The sequence below is a fragment of the Muscardinus avellanarius genome (assembly GCF_963383645.1).
Source record: "Muscardinus avellanarius genome assembly, chromosome: X".
Classification (NCBI taxonomy): Eukaryota; Metazoa; Chordata; class Mammalia; order Rodentia; family Gliridae; genus Muscardinus; species Muscardinus avellanarius.
Window position 1 is genome coordinate 57,654,515 of NC_137792.1, and position 21,505 is coordinate 57,676,019.

Sequence of the window (21,505 nt, forward strand, 5' to 3'; positions counted from 1 at the left end):
GGCAGGTTCGAAGCCAGCCTTGCTGGCTTAAGAGACTCTGTTTCCAAATAAAAATATAAAAAATAGGTGTCTGGGAGTATAGCCCGAAGGTAGCAGGGTTTCCAGAAACTCTAGTACCACAAAAAAAAAAAAAAAAAAGAATAAAAGATAGGTCTGTGAGGGTAGCTTGGAAGTAGAAAGACCCTGGGCTCAATCACCAGTAACACACACACACACACACACACACACACACACACACACATACACAAAACACACACTTTATCTATTATATACTTAATACTGAGCTTGTTCACCTGGAGAACCCTGATACTGTTTCTATTCTATCCACATCTGTTTGCACTGTCTTCTCCATTATCTCTTGCCTCTTGAAATAAGTCTCACTCCAATCCTGAGCACACTGTGACTATTTTAATTGTAAAGATGTAAATCTGATCATGTCAATGTCTGGCTTAATAACTTTCCACATCTGCTGATTTGTGACAATTCACATTTCTTGATGAGAGTGCACCTGCTCTACAACCCAGTCTTTGCTACTATCCCTCTCATTCAGATTCAGACTCATGATTCTATCTTACACCTTTGCACATCCTTCCTCTTCCTTTGTCTCTAGCTAACTCTTCCTCTTGCTTTGAGACTCAAGCTAAGTATCACTTCTTCAGAAAACCATCCGTGATTCCCCAGACCAGGTTGAACCACCTCTTATACTTTCACATAAGTTTTGGTTATGATATCATTAATCATTTGTTTCTTGAATATGAAAAATAAAACTTGCACTTAATTTATAGAAAGAGGAAAATATGTCCAGTGCTTACCAACTGTTCTACTCAACATTTGGGAATTTTTCCAAGACAGGATGTCTTGAAGTAGCTATACATCTGCCTGGTGAATTGTTTTCATTGAGTTGAGACCCCTTTGTTAAACAAGCTTATGTCCAAGTCTTGCATCCAGTTTCACCATCCATGAACAAAGTAGGACAGGTAAATAATGTCCTTTCCCCCTACTGGAGATTGGCATGAGACACCAGTGTCTAGAAAAGTTCCTAATTCTTCAGTGTTTTGGGGGGTGGCTAAAGATGATAAAAAACGAAACCCTTGGTAAAATGTCAAAATTTTTGCCTTAAAGCAATAAAGGTTTATTGCTTGTTCATGCTATATGCTCATACTGGCTGCTGTTGTATACTATCCAGCAGTGCTGTTGCTAGATGCATCAGATGCAATACTAATCCCAGATTGGGTAGGGGACTGGAATTGTTTTATGGTATTGCTTATGACACTTCTCAGTACAGGGTTCTCCACTCAAATTTGGCTAGCAGTCTGGTCTGGTTACACATGCTTGAAAACATACTTTTGTTTGGCATGTGCTGAATATAATACTCAAACAGGGCACCAGTCTCCTTTTTTGTAGATAGTATCTGTGAGGTCAGTACTCTTTTCCCTTATTAGACTGTGCAATACCTGGGCCGCTGCTCATATGCATGTGAGTGGCTTGGCTCTGACCTCTACTTTTATGCAGGCAGCCAAGTCAATTGTGAATAGCTGTGCTTACAGAGCATGCACAACAGTGAGAATAGTTTCCTCTGTGAGACCACTATCAAAACCTCACCAATGAAGTGGAATAACTTGCCCATTGCATTATTGATATTGTAGTAATTATGGAAGATTGTCTTGAAATCTTGTTTCATAAGTGTAAAAGTTTTAGTGTTTTAACAATCTAGCTTCCTCCTATAGACCTTTCTCCAAGGACACAGAGGCTTTGGTTGGTTCTATTTCTTGTCTATTGTGACTAGTGCTCTAATAAACATAGCCCCGCGGATCTTTTCCACATATTCATTTCCTTTGAATATACACCTAGTAGTGAGATTGCTGGATCATTAAGTAACCCAGAATGGGTATGCTCATTTGCATTGCTACCATGAGTTTGTAAGAGCTCCCTTATCTCCACATCATCATGACCAACATTTATCTTTTGTTTCTTCAATAACAGCCATCCTAACTGGGGTAAGGTGAAATTTTGTCATTTTGTTTTGTTTTTCCCTGATATTTAGTGATGGTAAACATTTTTCATATAATTGATGGCCATTATATGGCCTTTTCTCCTTTGAGAAATGCTTATTTAGGTCTTTTGCTAGTGTTTTTTTTTTTTTTTGCTACACTGTTTACTTTTGTTCCCTATTTTATGTCTAAATATTCTTTTAGTTTTAAAATCTTAGTAATGGCTCATTTCCAGCATGTCAATTTCAAAGAACTAAAGTTTTGCTACTGTTAACCATTTACTTTCCCACTAATTGAAATTTTTAAAAGATTTCCCCCCTTAAATATAACTTTTATAAAATCCTATAAGAGGAGTGGGTGCATGTCTTGCTAGTTTTTTTTTTTTTTTTTGGTGGTACTGGGGTTCCGGGAAGCCCTTCTACCTCCGGGCAACATTCCCAGACCTATTTTTATATTTTTATTTGGAAACAGGGTCTCTGAAGCCAGCATGGCTGGCTTCGAACCTGCTTGATCCTCCTGTCTCCGCCTCCCAAGCGCGGGAATTACAAGCATGTGCCACCACGCCTGGCTCCTTGCTAGTGTTTTTAATTCAAAGAAATACCTATCAAATTAACAATGACTCTCCAACAAAAAAAGAAAAATCATAAAATTCATAGGAGCAGGCAGTGGGAAGATCTAAGGGCTTCCATCTCCAAAGGGAACCTTCCCACCCAGTACTTCCTTCCATTAGCTCTCCATCAGGTTTCCTTAATGCTTGCTCTAATACCAGCCATTTTACTTTCCCTGAACACTGCAGTTCTCCCTGCAATCTCCTGAATGTTGTGAGTTGCTTTTCAGCCTATCAGCCTCTACTTTTTTCCACCTTTTATGTAGCAATACATTAGTTCAAGACCCAGAACTGCAATGTGCTGCCCGAGGGACCCTCAAAGCAGATCTGACCTCAGTAGCACTGTTCTATATAGCTAATACCAGATCTAATGCCAGCGAGGAAACTTCTCAGGAAGTTTCTTGCTCATGGCTGTGAATAATTTCTCTCAGTATCCAATCAAAAAACAGTGCAGTCACATTTACCCTCTCCCCACTAGTCAGTCTATTAATTTGCAAGAGTTCTACACTAAGCCAAAAGTGACATTCAGCTTCATTTACTTTATGGGTGTAGCCTTCTTACCACACAAGCAATTCAAGTCTCAAAGGACCCCAATGACCATCACTGAGGGTCTAATTCAGTTAGTGTATGTGAACCCCACAGGCTGTGCCTCAACTTCCTTCAAATGCCCCTGAGCAGCACACTACATGACAAGTTTCCAATCTAAAGGTTACCTTGCATTAACTGTTCCAAAGGCAAATGGAGGCAAAGGGCCCTTTTCTCTCGGATTTTTCCCCTTAGGACTCACAAAGGCTGGTAGACTAAAGGCTCAAAGTATCTCAACCAGCCTTATGTGGCAGACTTTCCAGGGATACTATGACACCTGGTCATAAATAAACACCACTGTAACACATTCACCATTGATTTTAGCTTAGCCAGCTTTCCAGACACCAGTTCAAAGAATTGTATGTCCATCCAAGGTATAGCTCCATTTGATCTCTTTTGTAGTTTCCAAAAGGCCAAGGATAAGTGATTTGCTTTATGTTGTTGGGATCTTCTGAGAAGTGGTAAGTTAAGGCAAATTGCACAGGTCCATACAAAAGAAAAAAAGTCTTAATGAGGAAACCTTACCAGCCAAGGGCCAGCAAGAGGCACATTTGTACTATTTTCCTGTGACAATGCAGGGTAAATGTTTGTGGCTCATTGGGGCTACAATCCAGGGAATCTGAGTCTATCCTCCCATAGAGTAAGCCTAACAGCAGTTTTGCACATGCAGAATCAAATCAGGACTTATGTGTCAAGCAGTCTAAGATGTGATCCCTTAAGAAGTAGTTGTCTGAATGCTAGCTGCCTGTACCTGTGAAGTGGGAATCAAGATTCACACTGTAGGACACTGAAGTCTAGTCAGCCTGGCAAGGAGTTTGGATTTGGGCATATTCCCTCCAGCAAGCTGGTTACAGGCAATTTTAAAGTGGCTCCTAGGGCCAAGACTCTGAATCAATCCTGTTTGACCCTCTACACTTTTCAGTAAACACAATTGTATTAAAAAAAAATCTCACTGGAGATAGAACATCTTTAACACAGAACCTTATGCTCTCATTGACACCTTTAGATTGTACTTGTCCTAATCACATAGAACCTTTCTCGCCTCATTCAGAGATCAATGCCCCTAGGGCCATTTCCCTTGGCTAATTCCTCCCTCACAGGTAAGATCTTACTTCATCTGGAAAATTTCCCTGCCATGTCTCAACATTAGTTGTACTTTTATGGTCTTACCTTATCTTGTGCAACTTGGCTCTTACCATATCATATCCTGGGAACAGTCTACTGATTCATTGGGCTCTCCTAATATTGGCTATCTCCAAGAAGCTTGTGAAGTTCAGTCTGCTATACGGTGGATGTTCAGTAAATTTTTCAAAGGTACAAATTTCCTTGGGCACTAGTACTGTGTTCTTTGAGAAAATCTTAGAAGTCCCTGACCTCCAGTGATTAGAAAAGAATACCTTAGATTTACCAAAATAAATATACTTGAACAAATGTGTTTTTAACCCTCTCAGCATAAGCCATCCAAGTTGTGTATACTTAATAGCAATTGCTAATTTCCAGGATTCCTTGTAACCATCTTCTGTAGACAATCTTCCTTCCTTCAAATTTTTAATCTATCCCTTTAATCAAGTGCACAGTACACAGAAATTCGTGAGAAGACCTTTAAAGACTCAATTTTGGAGTGTAGACTTTAACCAATTGGCAAGTGCAATTCTTAGAGATTTTTCATAAAACTTCTTAGCATTAAAAAAAAGATTTTCTGGGTTCCTTTGTGTTTCCAAAAAATGAATCTTTAAAAATAGACCTAGAAGAACACATTGAGGAAAAGTTGCTCAGGATTTCAATCCTGGCAACTATCACGATTTCTGAGCAAGCAAGACTAGCATGTGGTAATGAATATTTCTGAATAACTGGTTATCAGAGGCTTCTGAGGTATACAAAGGAAAGATGCCATTTATGGTTATGTGATAGAAACTAGTTCAATATGGGTCAGAATCAGTATATTGAGTCTAAAAAGCACTGTATTTCAAGCTACCAGAAGCTCTAAGAAAACAATCAGATGAAAGAAATTAAGTGCATCAAGTAAGTGTCAAGCTGGCGGTAGTCAAAAAGGCTGTTCCTGTGCAGTGCTAAAAACTAATGTAAAACAAGGAAAATCCAATCAAATGACTTGAGGAGCCTTTCTAACTACTCATGACTAATGAACTATGTCGGTCTAGGCAAAATCAACAATAGAAAAAGAGTGATTCCAGAGGAAAAAGTAGAAATCAAAAAGAACTATTTATGGAGGAAAAAACCAATCAGTGTAGGAGGAGAATGTCCTCTTACATTGCTTAACAGAAAAGGCAATTCTGACATGGTCACCTCTCCATTTATATCCCTTTTAAGTTTGTAGGCTCTTCAAGTGTCAAGAGCCAATTCCAGGACATATTCTACCTAAATTCTATTACTAAGACACTGTTATCAATTTTTTAAGCAGGACTTATTAAGTACTTTTGAAATGGCAGTATGTCCTTGTATGCAGACAGAAATTAATTTTTTTTTTTTTTTGGTGGTAGTGGGGTTCCTGGAAACCCTTCTACCTCCGGGTTACACTCCAAGACCTATTTTTATATTTTTTATTTGGAAACAGGGTCTCTTAAGCCAGCAAGTCTGGCTTCGAACCAGCGCGATCCTCCTGTCTTTGCCTCCCAAGCACAGGGATTACAAGCATGCACCACCATGCCCGGCTTGTATTAAAAATTTTAACTGAGAAAATGAAGGGGAATTTTCGACTATCTTCATTTTTTGTCTTTTAAGGGCACACAAAAGATTTGCAATCACACATTTGCTTTGCATGATAGACTACAACACACACACTTTTCATCATATTTATAGAAATTTAAAACCAGGAGCAAACATCTGTCAGACTAGGTTTTTGCTTTTTTCATAAGTGCAACTTTTTAATAAAAATTTACATCTAGATAAACAATCTTCAGATTTTTGAAACTTTAATAAGATTTTAAAAACATCATGACTTTAAACTGAAAAACATACACGTTTAGCACACAAATATTGTAATATGAATCAACTCCAACTCCATTTGAAAACATGTGAATCAAATTACAGTTTTAGAAGTTAGTAATTCACATTTACGCAAGTTAGCGCCTTGCTGAATTCAGCCTTTGTAAAAAAAAGAGACTTAGTGCATATTGTAATGGTACATTGTGTTTCTGTACCATTTTGATTTTTTTCACCTTATTAAACAAGATCAAGTTCTTGAAAGTTGGTAGATAACAGCTAACTTCCTATGACATGAAATTTCCAATGGTAACAGTTACATTTTGTAACAGAACACTTTCTATGGATTTCTTTGCCTATCTTAAAAATTTAAAAGCAATCATTTGTAAGGATTGCATCAACATCAATTTAGCAGAGGAAGATCAAACTTTATTGAAACTGCTTGCATACAAAATATATTGCACTATAACCAAACAAATGTCAACATAAAATCCAATCTGTTGTCGCTAATATGTACAGAGAATATTGCCCAAGAGCAGTTACATTACAAGGTCATTCTACCTTGGTTAATTATCTACAGTATTTTAAACCAAACAGCTTACAGATGATGAGTGCAAGGTACCAATTTCTGTTTGCAAATACTATACATTCCCAGAATAAATAACTAGAAATCAACATTAATGTTTGGCAATACTTTTAAAAAGACTTTTAATATTCGTGAAATCATGTGCAGTTTTTTTTGCCATTTTATATGCTTATTTGTATGCAAGGAAAAGTAACAAAAATGAAAATTCAAATAAATGAACTCACAAAATACATCAGAGGCAGAAGTTCGGTTTGTACGGCTCTGTACAGATTCAGTGGTACCCCTACTTGGAGTTATTTTTTAAGAAAAATATAACATCTTAAGAGTGAAGGTCCTTCACATATTTTTCCTCAGTTTTTCATTCTTTAAAAAAAAAGACTTGAAAATAAAATGAAAACCTAACACAGCAAAAAGTATTATTTGTTAACTAATCCTAGTCTGCTTTTCAATTCCGCTTATACATTAGGTCTCATATTTCAAAGTTTACAAAACATTTAACCTGCTTCCAATGTTTCTTAGACAAAGTACCTGTACTTCACAGGATTATTATGTGTACATGAAAATGACCTTTCTATCTTCTAAATAAGCTTGAACTAAAAATATGGAAAACTTCAGAAAACTTGGGGCGGACAAAATAAAAAAAGGCTCTAAGTTAAAACTGGTCATCAGGCCAAAGAGCAGGCATATCCTACTAACTTTCAACTAGGAAGATTTGCTCCTAGCTGAAGTCATTTAAGCCTCTCTCAAATGAAGTTATTTCTTCTCCTGTCTATACAGAAAAATTACACATCCCTTTTAGTAACACTATTTGTCAAACTTCAGTGCAACAAAACAAAAACAAGTCCTATTTTTTATACTGCCTAACCTGATGTTTATGTAAGAAAAAAATATGGAAAGCATGCATTCTTCTATAAAGTACTAATGTTTGACAGGGTTTGCTACATCTTTAACATTTAGTGTTTCCAACTTATCTTCCCTGAACTCTGCATCCAAATATAATATTCCTACCTGCCAAGATATAAAAAAGGCACAGATCATACAACTTTTTTTTTGCTAATGAAAATGACAAATGTCACATCACACATATTTCAGGGTCCACTAAAATACTGGAAAAGTGGACCAAAACATAAACTGACACAGGACATGAAATGACACAGCATTTCATATGTAGAGACTTCTACATGAGATTGAAAACAGAAGTCTAGTATCATTACCATAAAGGCTATTTATTCAAAAGACTGAAATGTACTGGTGAGTTGTCACTCAATGCAGGAAAATGGCCCAAATTAATAAAGATTATCACTGCTCAGTACTTTAAAAAATAAAACTAAAATCCTGCCCTGAAGTGTTAAATATACTTAAAAGCAATGTTTCAAATTTCAAGAACTATTTGTGCAAATCTGAAAAATTGTTGCTTATGGCCAATAATAAAAGAATAAAATTCTTAGCACAATTTGTGTTCATTTCATGCCCTGTGCCATCTTGCCTACTGTTTGTCTTTGGCCTAACAAAGTTTTCTAATATGGAATAAGAATTACGGAAACGGTATAGGAAATATAACTTCGGAATTATGCAGTTTAGGGTACTCCATTCACGAGTGGTTGTTGACCATCCACGCTGTCTGGCTTTTCCTTCTTCTGGTTACGATCTTTACCCGTACGCAGACGATTACCTTCGCTGGAGGTATTCTGTAATGTTTTAGTGTGGACACTCCTTTCATTATTGCAGTCAACTCTGATCTAAAACAAGTTATAGTTGTTATATATACACACCACATCCTATCATAATTTGTAAATGGCCTGACAAGAAATATAAGCCTCAAGTATAAATTCCATATGTTAAAAGAAAAAACAGAGATAAGGATAGAAGAACTGAAAAAAATAAGGTAAGTAAACTCTTTATGTAGTTTAGAATTTTATTCTTCTTCCACTGGAACACATTGGTCATTACACTGCATCCAAAGTTAGAGAAAATCTCAAAATTCTACCATGTCTTCTTCTAAGTAGAATAAAACAGTGAGAAACAGTTAAAATAAATGACTATTACCAGAAGATATACATGCTATATTTAGAATATATACCACTGCAGACCATGTGTGCGTGTGAATTATATATCCCAGTCCAACAGAGTTCAAAAAGAATGGGTTATTATCCAATGATTGTGAAACCCAGGAGGAAAGACACAAAACAATGCCTTCTTATTCTGGCTTTACCTGAATAAAAATTTAGCTAACTCACTAGCCTTTAGTTTACACACCTTTATGTTTATCACAGTTTTGATTAATTTTCTAAGAATTGCCACTACTTGTAGGAATAGAAACTTAAGATAGTATAAAGATTTATATAATTGTGAGGGGGTAATGGGGAATGAATGCAGGGGCATCCCTACCTCTGAGCTATATCCCTGGAGCCCGTTTTTGTGGTACTGGGGGCTAAACCCAGGGACATTTTGTCTCTGAGCTACATCCCTATACCTGTTTATTTATTTTTAATTTTAAAACACAATATCACTAAGTTGTGGGGAACCTAAATTTCTGAGGCTGACTGAGAACCTGCAAACCTCCTCTCTCAGCCTCCCAAGTACTGGGGTTACAAGTGTGCGTGACCCTGCCTGGCCCTAGCCCCCCTTTTAAAACTAATATTCTAAGCATTACAAATTTTTTTTGTGTGTGTGTGGTACTGGGGTTCCTGGAAGCCCTTCTACCTCCGGGCTACACTCCCAAACCTAATTTATTTTTGGAAACAGGGTCTCTTAAGCCAGCATGGCTGGCTTCGAACATGTAGGATCCTCCTGTCTCTGCCTCCCAAGAGTGGGGATTACAAGTGTGCGCCACCACGCCTGGCGGCATTACAAAATATTTTAAGTGCCAATGCCAAACACCGCTATGGTGCTAACAGAATTCTAAATCCTGTACAGAAAGAAGATACTGACCAATGGACCTAAAATAACTACAATATTGATGTGACTCAAGATTAAATGCTAAAAAGATGCCCAAGTGGTTGACAGTACTTTTGGTATTTTTGTGGGTTTTGTGTGTGTGTGTGTGTGTGTGTGTGTGTGTGTGTGTGTGTGTGTGTGGTACTGGGAGTGGAACCCAGGGGCTTTCTACCTCCGGGCTATACTCCTAGACCTATTTTCTATTTTATTTGGAAACAGGGTCTCACTAAGTTGCTGAGAGCCTCACTAGGTAGCTGAGGCTGGCTTCGAACCTGTGCGATCCTCCTGTCTCATCCTCCCAAGTGCAAGGATTACAAGCCTGTGCCACCACACCCGGCTTTGTACTTTTGTATTTTCCAAGTGTGTTACAGTGCTGAGTCCAGGTATGTATTTTACATTTATGATTGTCAGAGGCTCAGTGTTTTTTATTTTTGTACATATATAGAAAACACAACTGTTTGACTGTTATTATAAATATGCATCCTTTCAGCCAATGTGTTTGTACTGCCAAATTCATTAAAAGTGAGTTTAAATGAAGAATCACACAACTGGTACAGAAACTATACTATATTTGCAGCACTGGGGAAGGAACCAAGGGGCATTCTTCCTTCAAGCTACACCATCAGCCCTATTTTTTATTCTTTACTTTGAAACAGGGTCTCACTGAGTTGCAGAGGGCCTAAGTAGAGGAAGCTGTCCGCGAACTCTGATCCTCCAGTCTCAGCCTCCCAAATGCTGGGATGACAAGCGTGGGCTACCACACCCAGGTCTGATATTTTTTTTTTAAAAGACATGTACGTATGCATTTTGCCCATCTTTTTTATCATGTCCAAGGCTTTTTCTATGCTGGTAGTTAAGAAACTACCAATAGTGAGCCCTTATAGCTGCTATGAATTTGAAGGAATATTTTATCATAAAGGTTTTCTCTTAATAATTATCTCTAATCATGAGTGCTGGTTTGAAACCAATCAATAGTCAGAAGGAGATCCTACTTAAAGAATAAAAAATTAAAAGTTATAGATAAAACAGAAGAACATGGGTTCTGAGAATCAGACCCTAGGTTTTAAGTATCACTGCACTGCATGCTAACTATAGGACCATGGGCAAAGGTCTGAAACTTCATTTTAATCTACTTTAACCCTACTTACCTCAGTGAGCTGCTGTAAGATTAGGGAAAAAAACATAAAGGAAGCATGTAGCAAAAATGCTGGATATGCTCAGGGGATAATTTTTAAATCATTTAACAATGAGTTTTACACTAGCAATGACCACCTAAGAAGATATCCTCATAATAGACCCTGTATATAAACAGCTCGCTAGTTCTTCATGGAGAATATCTGAATATCATAATCCCTGTCTATCATAATTATTAGATATGTGAGACCTTTCTTTCCTTACTTTCTCAAAGGTAACACCCTATCTTTGAAATTAAGAGAAGAAAGGAAACTTACTCATGCCTCTGAGTAAATTTTAGAATATTCCTTTTCTTGGGGAATAAGAGGTCCACAAATGTGGTATTAAAATCATAATGTGGCTATCAAAGTCTTCAGAAGTACTTAAACTACATATTCTTTAAAGAAATTATTTCTTATTAACTTGTTTTTAAATTGAGATTGACAATTGTAATGTTGAAAAGAAAACATTTCATGTACACCTAAAATTGTAGTGTTTGATTATGCTTGAAAATAAAGTAAAATAAACTCACCATATTCAAACAATTTAGGTGAAAGAAAAACATGACTTTTACCTGAAGGGATCCATCGGCTGCTCTTCCTTTAGCCTCTCTTGGATTACGCGGACGATTATCTGTTCGGGAGTGATCGTCATTTCCTACAGGAATATTTTTAGAAGGTTCAATAGTTATTGATGCTAAATTATTTACTGGAAGTTCTATATTCCCACATCTGCTATTCAGACCAATCACAGAAACCAAAATGTAATCAAAAGCCTAGTGATTCCAGTTACATAATGGTTAATTATCTACTGTATTACCAAGAAACAAGACATTATACTTCAACATTGACAAGTCAAACAGGTCAACCTCAGATAACCAGATGCTGATAAGAGCCCAAAGAATATGAAACAGCATTTACTCTTACATTCTATATAAACCATAAGAAAAACTGTCTAATATTGTTACCACACAAATGCAAGGCTGATCCTTTCCTATGGGCAGCACAAAAGAGATGGAATCTTGATACTACTTCATTGCATCACCAGGATTTTTTATAAACTTCAGAGAGTTGTTACAATTTACCTTTATTTCTCAATAATGAAAACCTCTGTACCTTTGAAGCCTCCTCCTCGCCCTCTTCCTCCCTGTCCTCTTCCTCCCCCTCCACGCCGCCGTCCATCTCCTCTGCGCAGGAAGCTCTCCCTCTCTTCCTCTGTTGGAGCTAATGACCAATCACTGAGTTCGTCTCTGTGGTCAGATTCTGTTTCAGAAGCATTTGATGCTTCAGAATTAGTTCCTATCGAGAGTTAAAAGTTATATACCATTGTCCGACTTAAAAAAAAAAGGTTAACAGAAGCTTCCAGAGACGTTTCAGGGGTAATCCAATACGCTTCTCAATTTAGAAGGCCCCCCAAGAGTATTATCACCTTGCATTTTGTAAAATAAATAATTTAAAATTTGAAATGAAGGACTTTGCATTATTTGACATAATTTTGGTTATAAACAGTTTTGGCTCTCATTTTTTAAAAAATATTTTATTAGCTATCTATGTTAAAACCTGAGTGTGCCATATCTTTAAACAGCTGTGTTCCTTTAAAGATCTGTGCTCTGGAGGAAAATCTGTCTATAAGAATTAAGTGCAATACCTTTACAAACAAAACTTCTATAAAGAGAGCTTATCAAAAGATTCAACCCATGGACAGAAGGGAATGCACACACTTTGGTCACCTCTGAAAAGGAGGCAATGAAGGCCACCATAACAGCTGTCTTAGAAAAAGATCTCTTATAGGGTAAGTGGTAATCCCCAAAGGAGGGAGATAGGATTGTCTGATGTATGATCCACAACCTTCCCTCCCATTCCCACTGGAATAATTGGTCATTAATAAAGGATTACTACAAAAACTCATTATGTCTGAGGGAATTAAAAACAAAAGGGTTGTGAATAGGGGAAGAGCTCCACAATGAGGTAAAATTCATTGGTAAAAAGAACAGACTGCTGGGAGAGGGGTTTAGGGGTTAGGCTTGAGGTTGGCCTTAGGAGTAGGTATCTCTTCCCAACTCCAGAATATCAACTCTACTACCTCTCTCTCTCTTCCTCTGTTGGAGCTAATGACCAATTATAGCTTCACCATTATAGCTTCATTCCTGTGGTTCTTGAAGACTTTTCCATCTTAAAGAGTTCCTTTTTAAAATGCAAATATTTGTGAGATGGATTATACCTTACACCATTATTAGCAAGTTACATAGCAGATACACAGTTGAGCAAGAAAGACAGTAGGCACTGGTAGGTGGGGACTGGGTTTACTGAAAGGTACTGGGAGAGAAGAAAGCAGCACGGACAGAAGAGCTGGGAAGGCAAAGAGAAACTTCGCCTATCCTTGACTGTGCCTATGGCTGACTTTGGCCATGCTACTCAAAATCACCTTATGAGCCACAGGATGTAGACCCCTGATTTACACAGTCCATCCAGCAAGTATGACCAGCACATGCCTGACAAAAAATGAGCCACAGTACACAAATGAAAAAAGGTTTGGCTATACAGTAATAAAATCAGGAGAGGTCTTAACACACATGGGCTTAAGCAGATATATCCCCAGTCAGAACATGGACAGAACTCACAACTGCCCTGTGAACTATGTGTGTCATTATTGGGTTTTTACTCTATGTCTCTTGGAACACAATTTGACCCATTGTGAATTGGAAACCATGTAGTGAGAAATTGTTATAATGGGTTTCTAATGAATATTAGAGATTAGCAGCTATTAAGTCTAGGAACAGATAAAGTTACTGAGTAAAATGCTTAGTTTGTACCTGAAGTATATCCAGGACCGCGTCTGCCGTGCCCCCTATTTCTGTAAGGTCTACTACCTCGACCCATTCCTTGACCATCCTCAGTCACATAGCCTTTTTCCTTATCTGTACGATTTGGTGGTGGTCTAGAACTAGCTCCAATCTGTCGCAACTGCTCATCAATTTGTAATCTCTCCAAACGCAACTGGTCTACTTCCTATTTAAAATATACAAGATAACAGTAAAAATAATTTGACATTTTAAGTAATAATATCTTTCTCCTTTTTATCAGATAAAATGTATACTGGAAATATTTCAATTCAGCTCTAAATTTACAGTAAACACTGGTACACAGAATTATCAGGAAATTTAATGGTCTCCATAAAACGAAATTCACTAAAGATAACATTATTGATGTTTAGAATTAAGAGATATAGCAAAAATACTTAGCATTAAAGTTATATTGAATTAAATTTAAGATTGTTTGATTTGGCACTTTATCCAATTACTGTACCACTAAGGCACAGATATGCTAGTTTGGGACTTCTTTATCACAACTGAATAAAACAATACTAAAATATATGAATACAGATAACAGTTAAGGTTTAACCAGCTAACTTTAAAAATCACACGCTGTAAATTAGTTTAATTAAAATAGATTTGCTAGTTAAGATCTAAATTTACAAAGCACTGATTTTGGGCAATCTTTTGCTTTAAAATGTATATATTGTCACTGGATGTAATTACAGAATTAGGAACAATTATTTTCCATGAACTGAAAATACTGATATATTCCTTATATGAAAAAGGAAAATACTCTTTGGTAAGTGACCAAAACATCTAGGCCTCACATCATGCCTTGAAAACCCTCTAAAGACTACAACTCTACTAAAATAAGTATAATCAACAGTATAAATTCGGTTCACCAAAGTATACAGCCAGTGTCTATTGGCATACTCTAATAAATAGTGCCTCTGTCAAATCCAGATGAAGTTTCATTTTTAAACTTTGCCCTATCTACCCATACACATCTTATTTGCTGTCTAATGAGAATAAGATTAATAACTACTTTAAATACTGGATGTCTCAGTCAAGCAGAGGTCATACTGGAGACCGTCAATATAAACAGTCAATGGAGAAGCTCCTGAAAAGCTAAGTCCCTAAATGGTCATGGCATCTGGAAAAGAAAGGTCAATTAAGGTCAGTGAGTTTCATCTGTGCTCTAAATCAGACTATTTTATATGGGACAGAAATAAAGGACAGAATGAGTGGCTTCCTCTAAAGTCATAAAAGTATCTCTTCAAAATGGGTATGTAGATCTCACAAAACAGAATGGTATTCCAGGTTATCTCACTGAGGCAAAACTGTCACCTTTTGGTGAACGATGCCAGGCCCAAAAGAGAAAAGATCTGGTGATGGAAAGAATGAAAACAGGACAGCAGCTGAGAATCAAATGAGATATTCAATTGTGAAGAATAAACCAAAAGATATAAGAAGGAACAGTAGTGAATAGAACAGGGCATTTATAGAATGAAACCCTAACGCTACAAGTTGTCATAATTATTTAAGCCAAGAAAATGAATAAACACACAGAACAGATAACACATAAAACATACCATAAACAAAGACAAATAAGCAAATCAAAGAGGTATCCTATCCATGCAAACCTTGCTGGATGAAACCTTCCCATTTTTAATTAACTGACCACCCTTAAGAAGGAATGAAATGTCCAGCTACTCCAATTTTTCTTCCTTTCAACTCTTCTTTACATACAAGTAGAATTTTTATTTAAGTCAGCAAGAAAAAAAAACCTGCTTATTAGGAGAGTGCCATAAATAAAATGGAAAGTTGGTTACTTTTTATGACTAGTACTAGCTGTACTATAACTTCGATATACAGATAGGATAAAAACTACAAAAATAAATTAGATATTATATTTCATTAAATTATACACATTTTGGCCAAAAAGAATTTCAAAAATGTCTAGTCTATGGAATTAACTTAGCTAGTTCACAGCTGAAGACATACTGGAAGCAAATGGCTGTGTTGCCAATCCAGTGCTCTTTCCACTATACCTGTAGACTTTTGGTTCCTACCTCCCAGGCTCCCATCTAGAGGAGACATAACCATACCAACACTAACTAAAATGAGCATTTACAAAAAGACACAAATAGCTTATATTTTGAATAACAGAGTATAGAGAAAAATACAAAGTGCAAACATTTAAACAGAGAAATTAATGAAACGTTGGGACTTTCTTAATAAGTGACATAAAAGGGACAACAAAGGTAAGTGTTATAGAGACAAAATTTAATCCAGAAACGAATCCACAAAAGTTCAAAAGGGTCAACTGGATTAAAAGGCAAAGTACAGGATTATCTAAATTGAATGTAAGGGTTTAAAGAAGAATTAGCAGATATATAGGGATTTATTGAGATTGAAATATTAATATTTAAATATATAAATGAAAATATTGTGTTTTTAGAAGGAATATGTTCAAGTTAAAAAATGAGTATTTTCTCTGTTATCAATTCATACATTGTTAAGTACAAGCTAGAATGAATCCAAACTACCAGAAGATTTAATATGGTGTTTTTTTATATTTTAGTGCAAAAGGATTAGAAGTTAAAATCCTTCTTGTTCTCACCTTTAAATAGTTCAGATGATAATCCAAAAGAACAGTGGCATTAGCGATGCTGTCCTTTGTTCCCACAAAAACAAATGGTACCATACCCTGGAAGGGAAATTTCAACAATGAATCTATAAAATTCTTGCTGATTGATGTAAAAAATAGAAATAATGACTAAGTCCCTAACACATGGTCTGGTGAACAGCAGGTATGGAAGTATTTGTTAAAAGTTCAAATCAAGCTGGGCGTGGTGGTGCACGCTTGTAAGCCCCGTGCTTGGGGGACGGAGACAGGAGGATCGCGCAGGTTCAAAGCCAGCCGCGCTGGCTTACGAGACCCTGTTTCAAAAAATTATAAAATAAATAGGTCTGGGAGTGTAGCCCGGAGGGAGAAGGGCTTCCAGGAACCCCAGTACCACCAAAAAAAACCAAAAGTTCAAATCAATACGTAAAAGTTATTGGTATATTTTATACTTTTACTATGAATACAGATAGGAGTACTAGAAACTCCTTAAATATATCAGGTTATATTTTAAAGACTACTTACTATGAAATGATGAAAAAAATCACAATATGTAAATAAAAAGCTGTAACATGAGATATTAGTAAAATAAACATTTAAATCTTATAGTTATTTTGATATAAGATTATCAAATAGACAACATTCTCTAAGAAAGTAAATTCATAATTCAATTCCAGGGGTACAGTTTAAAAAATTAAATAGCAAAGTACAAATAAAACATGAACAAAAACAATTAGGGTAAATAAAATGCACTAAGAAAATAATCTACGAGACAAAAATTCTAGTCACATCCATGACCATAATAGAAAGTTTTCATACATTTCAGTAACATGAAAAATTTAAGGACTGAATTATATAAAAATGTTCATCTTCTCTCTATGGATAACAATTTGATATACAAACAGACTTTGAAAAGGCATAATCAAAAACTCTGTACTTCTAACTTCTCAGTATAAAGGAGGAAAAAAACCTATTTCTTATCACAAGCAATGAGGAGTCGTAGCCACAGCTTTGGAAAGAGCAGGCAATTATGGCAGACATTCAAAATTGAGAACAGTTTAATATTTTGCTGCTGCTTATGCATGTTCACTGATATTCAAAAGGTGATTAATAAAAGGTAGTACTGCAGCTTTGATGTAGATATACAATAATTGTTAGGCAAAGTTAAAAAGGTGGGAGAACCCAAGAAGCTGTCCCTGAATTATTACTCTTTTATAAATATAATCCATGTAATAGGTGTGGCTCTTGTTGGGCTATTTTTGCCTGCTTGCATTCAGACTGCAGCATGTATGTAATGTACCAGCTAACAGGTTTTTTTTCCTATACAAAAACATGGCTGTTGATGGACAACAAAACAGAACAATGAGAAAACACAGCTTTGTAGACTGACCTTCATCCAGTAAACAAGGAACTCAATGACCACCTGAAAAATTCAGGTGCCACTGAAAGTCTATGGGCTTCATACTGAGGTCTTGCATCAAATAACATATCAAGTATGTAAATAATGAGGCAACTAAGTCAGATATGTCATCTTAAAAATATAATTTTTGTTGTTTCTTCCCCAAGTAACTTTGTTATAAATATATTAACTAAATTATTTTCTAAATTATCATGTGATGTAATGCTACACCCTTCCCAAATAATCACCAAAATAAGCTTTAGAATCCTATGTTACAAGATGGGCACAGTGGCACTTGCTTGTAATCTCAGTAATTGGGAGGCAGAGACAGGAGGATCGCAGGTTTGTAGCCAGCCTCAAGAATGTTATGAGGCCCTCCACAACTTAGACCATTTCAAATGAAAGATAACAAAACAAGGTTTGGGGTATAGCTCAGAGGTAGAATGCCCCTGGGGGTTCAATCCCCAGTAACACACACACACACACACACACACACACACACACACCGCCCATGTTACAGATTTCATTAGATTAACTTTGGAAAAAAACATTTAGAACATTTTCTGACACCACATCCATCTTTTCCACAAAGAGTTCTATCATGCCAACTATGGAACTCTATCCTCAAGGAGTTTACAAAGTGGTTGAGGAGATCTACAAGTTAACGTAGCTATGCTCCAGGTGAGCAAGTAGGACCACAGAGAGAAAGGTTCTCGATGCACTGAGGGTCGGGACACATCTGAGCCAAGTATACAACGAAAGCTTCACAAGGAGTGGAGGTCAAAGCCAGGTGGCAAAATGGAGGAGAATGAGAGCTCCAGGTAGAATAAACTCAATCAAGATTTCTAGAGGCAACAGAGATTATGATAATGTTCAGAAAATTTCAAGTACTTTAGGATGGCTCAAGGCTTCTCTATAGTGCAAGGGAAAAAACTAGTGAGACATGACACTGGACATGTAACTGGGAAAGACCTTATTAAGTAGCATGAAGGCATTGAACTTTATTCCTAGAGCAATGAATTCACATATCCACAAGCACTCATCTCTCCACTAGCCCCCAACTATGATGATTATTGTAGTCTTTCTTAACATGGGGGATAAACATTAGATATAAATTTTAAATGTATTTTTCAATGTGTTCCTACCTGCCAAGTCTTGAGTTCAGGTTTCCCCTGCTACAACTGATGAAACCACTAATACCTATAGCAGTATAAGGAATGCAAGTGATGTCATTAACTATAACAAATGGTAAACAGAAGCCTGAATGCAGGACTTTCAATGTAGGACTTCTAAAACCATTTCTAAATAGGTTAGCTCTAATAGTGAAAACCAGATTTTAAAATATGGCTTTAAGTAATAACTCATGCATCTAATAGAAGGTACAAGTACAGCACCTGCAATGAGCTACATCATGGAAAAAAGGAAGTCCATCCTTAAAATTGCAAGCTTGTTTTGTTCACAGTATAAGATTGGTCACTGTGAAGAAATTGAAAAGTATAGTACTGTTCTGGTTTGTATTATCTCATGAGCTGACAATCACATTTGAAAAAACAACAACAAAACAACAACAATAACAACAAAAAAAAGTGAGTAGCCCACAAGCCTAAGCAAAAAAAAAAAAAAAAAAAAAAAAAAAAAAAAAAAAAAACACCAATTAAGACATCAGAGGTGAAGAAATTACTTTTAGTGTAATTCAAAGTGACAAATAATTCTTACCCTCTGGACTTTTGTACTGTTAGGTTGAGAAAAATGGGCGCTGTTTTCCTTTATATCTAAATGTTTTTTGTCTTCGGAGGAATTAGGTCCAACCCTTGAATTATTAGAAGGTAGGGAATTTGGTTGTATAATTTCCTTGATAAAAAGACAAAACACAAAGGACAAAAAAGGACCAATTTTTAAGACTTTAACGCCATTACTATATCAATGGTTATTTTTCTGGTACTAGGGATCTAGTTTTGGTATATAAAATTACAGAATGTGAAGATTATGCAGCAAAAATCCCTAAAGAATTTAACTTCAGAAAAGAGAACCTTTCACAAAAGGAAGCTAGACATATATAATGTGACATTTTGAAGGAAAAGTATCTTAAACAAGAGTACTATTACACACAAGGGCACACCCTCATTTCCTCTACCTCATGCAAACACATCAAAGGCTGAAACAAAAGGCTTTTATTCAAGAAGTAAAAGTGAAGATTATAAAAATTTAAAGATGAGAATATTGGAGGAAGTGATGTTATACCTCCCAAAATGTAAAGAACACACAAAGAGCATCAATGTCACATAATCCTCAAATTAAAAAAGCCAAAGTTTGAAAACCAGAAAACCTCCCGTCCTGATTTCGTCTTTGTCAGAAATATTAACATTTGAAAAGTTTTTTTTTTATAAATCTGGCACTGGGTATTAAACCCAGGGGCATTTATTTCAGAGCTACATCCCCGGCCCTTTTTTATTTTTATTTTTATGCTGAAACAGGGTCTCGCTAAGTTGCTGAGGCTGGTCTCAAACCTGCGATCCTCCTGTCTAAGCCTCCCAAGTACTGGGATTACAGGCGTGCGCCACCACGCCCAGCTGATAAGTGTTTTACAATATTGTTATTAACAAATGAGATAGTGATATACTTTTAATACTAAAAAACTTATAACTATACATTTTAAAGATCAAGATCTTAAGATTTACATAGATTCAAAGACTAATCCAAAATCACAGCATTAGAGAACACATAGAGGCCATTATCTACAATTATAAAATTAGTTTCATTAGGCATGCTTGCTAATTAGAATATTTATATTCACATGATGCATCTATTACAGAGGATTTTAAATTAATGTCAAATAAAAAAATAGAAAGCTTTTACTTTTATTAAGACAAAGAGAAATACATGGACTATGACATACCTCTTCTTGTGGGACGTTTTTCTCATTTTCGGCCTCGATCCTCACCCTCACAACTCCTGACTTGTCCACAATCTCCTGAATCAATTTTCCATTTTTTCCTATTACTTTACCTAAGAAATGAATAATTCACATTGGTTTTAAAAACACATACCTCAAACCCTGTAAGCACAAGTTTCTATAAATAATTCATATATATGTACTCAATTATAAGATTCAAAGCAGAAACTTCTTTCAAAAAGAGCTAGTTTTTTCCTTCAATTAGGTTATCATTAAACTCCTTTGGTCAGGTACTACAGTTGATTAATACTTGTGAATTGATGACAGCTAATGATCGCCTCTTACTTTGCATAGGAGGGTTCACTTTAAACCTGCTGTTACTATGGTGTCTTATCACTGCAAAGTTCTATAAAGAAAATTAAGATGATAGAAGTAAATGTAAGTGTGCACTCATTAAACAACTTCAATTCTTACCTGTATATCTCATTTAAATCTGCTTTCCTCTAGATAGAAAATATTTTTAGAGCCAAGTGTGGTAGCACACGGTTGTAATCCCAATACGTGAGAGGCTGAGACAGGAAGATCACAGGTTCATGGCCAGCCTCAGCAACTTAATGAGGCCCTTCACAACATAGCTAGACCCTGTTCCCAAATTAAAAAATTATATAAGACAAACTGAGGGTATAGCTTGGAGGTAGAATGCCTCTGGGTTCAAACTCTAGTACCACAAAAAAAATTAGAATTTTATAGGGTGTATTTTTTTAATTTTTATTTTTTATAACTGGAACATATTGAAAGTGGTAACATTTAGGTTGTGCTTGTGCCCTTCCCCCTTCATTTCCCTTCCCCCTCCCAATAGAGTGTGACATTTCACAAAAGAAGAGATACAAACGGCCAATAGACACATGAAAAGTTGTTCAACATCACTAGCCATCAGGGAGATGCAAATCAAA

At 36.2% G+C, this 21,505-nt stretch overlaps 1 protein-coding gene across 1 annotated transcript in view; it reads right to left on the minus strand.

Moving 5' to 3' along the window:
• Positions 1 to 8,286: 8,286 nt before the first annotated feature.
• The window catches only part of FMR1 (fragile X messenger ribonucleoprotein 1), a gene marked incomplete at both ends in the record, with an annotated part of 36,460 nt that continues 23,241 nt past the window's right edge, over positions 8,287 to 21,505 (minus strand). Inside the window, 9 exon segments of the mRNA XM_080719318.1 lie at positions 8,287 to 8,448; positions 11,394 to 11,476; positions 11,935 to 12,117; positions 13,632 to 13,827; positions 16,258 to 16,344; positions 18,805 to 18,829; positions 18,831 to 18,859; positions 19,376 to 19,510; positions 20,556 to 20,665. Coding sequence (XP_080575444.1) covers positions 8,287 to 8,448; positions 11,394 to 11,476; positions 11,935 to 12,117; positions 13,632 to 13,827; positions 16,258 to 16,344; positions 18,805 to 18,829; positions 18,831 to 18,859; positions 19,376 to 19,510; positions 20,556 to 20,665 — 1,010 coding nt within the window.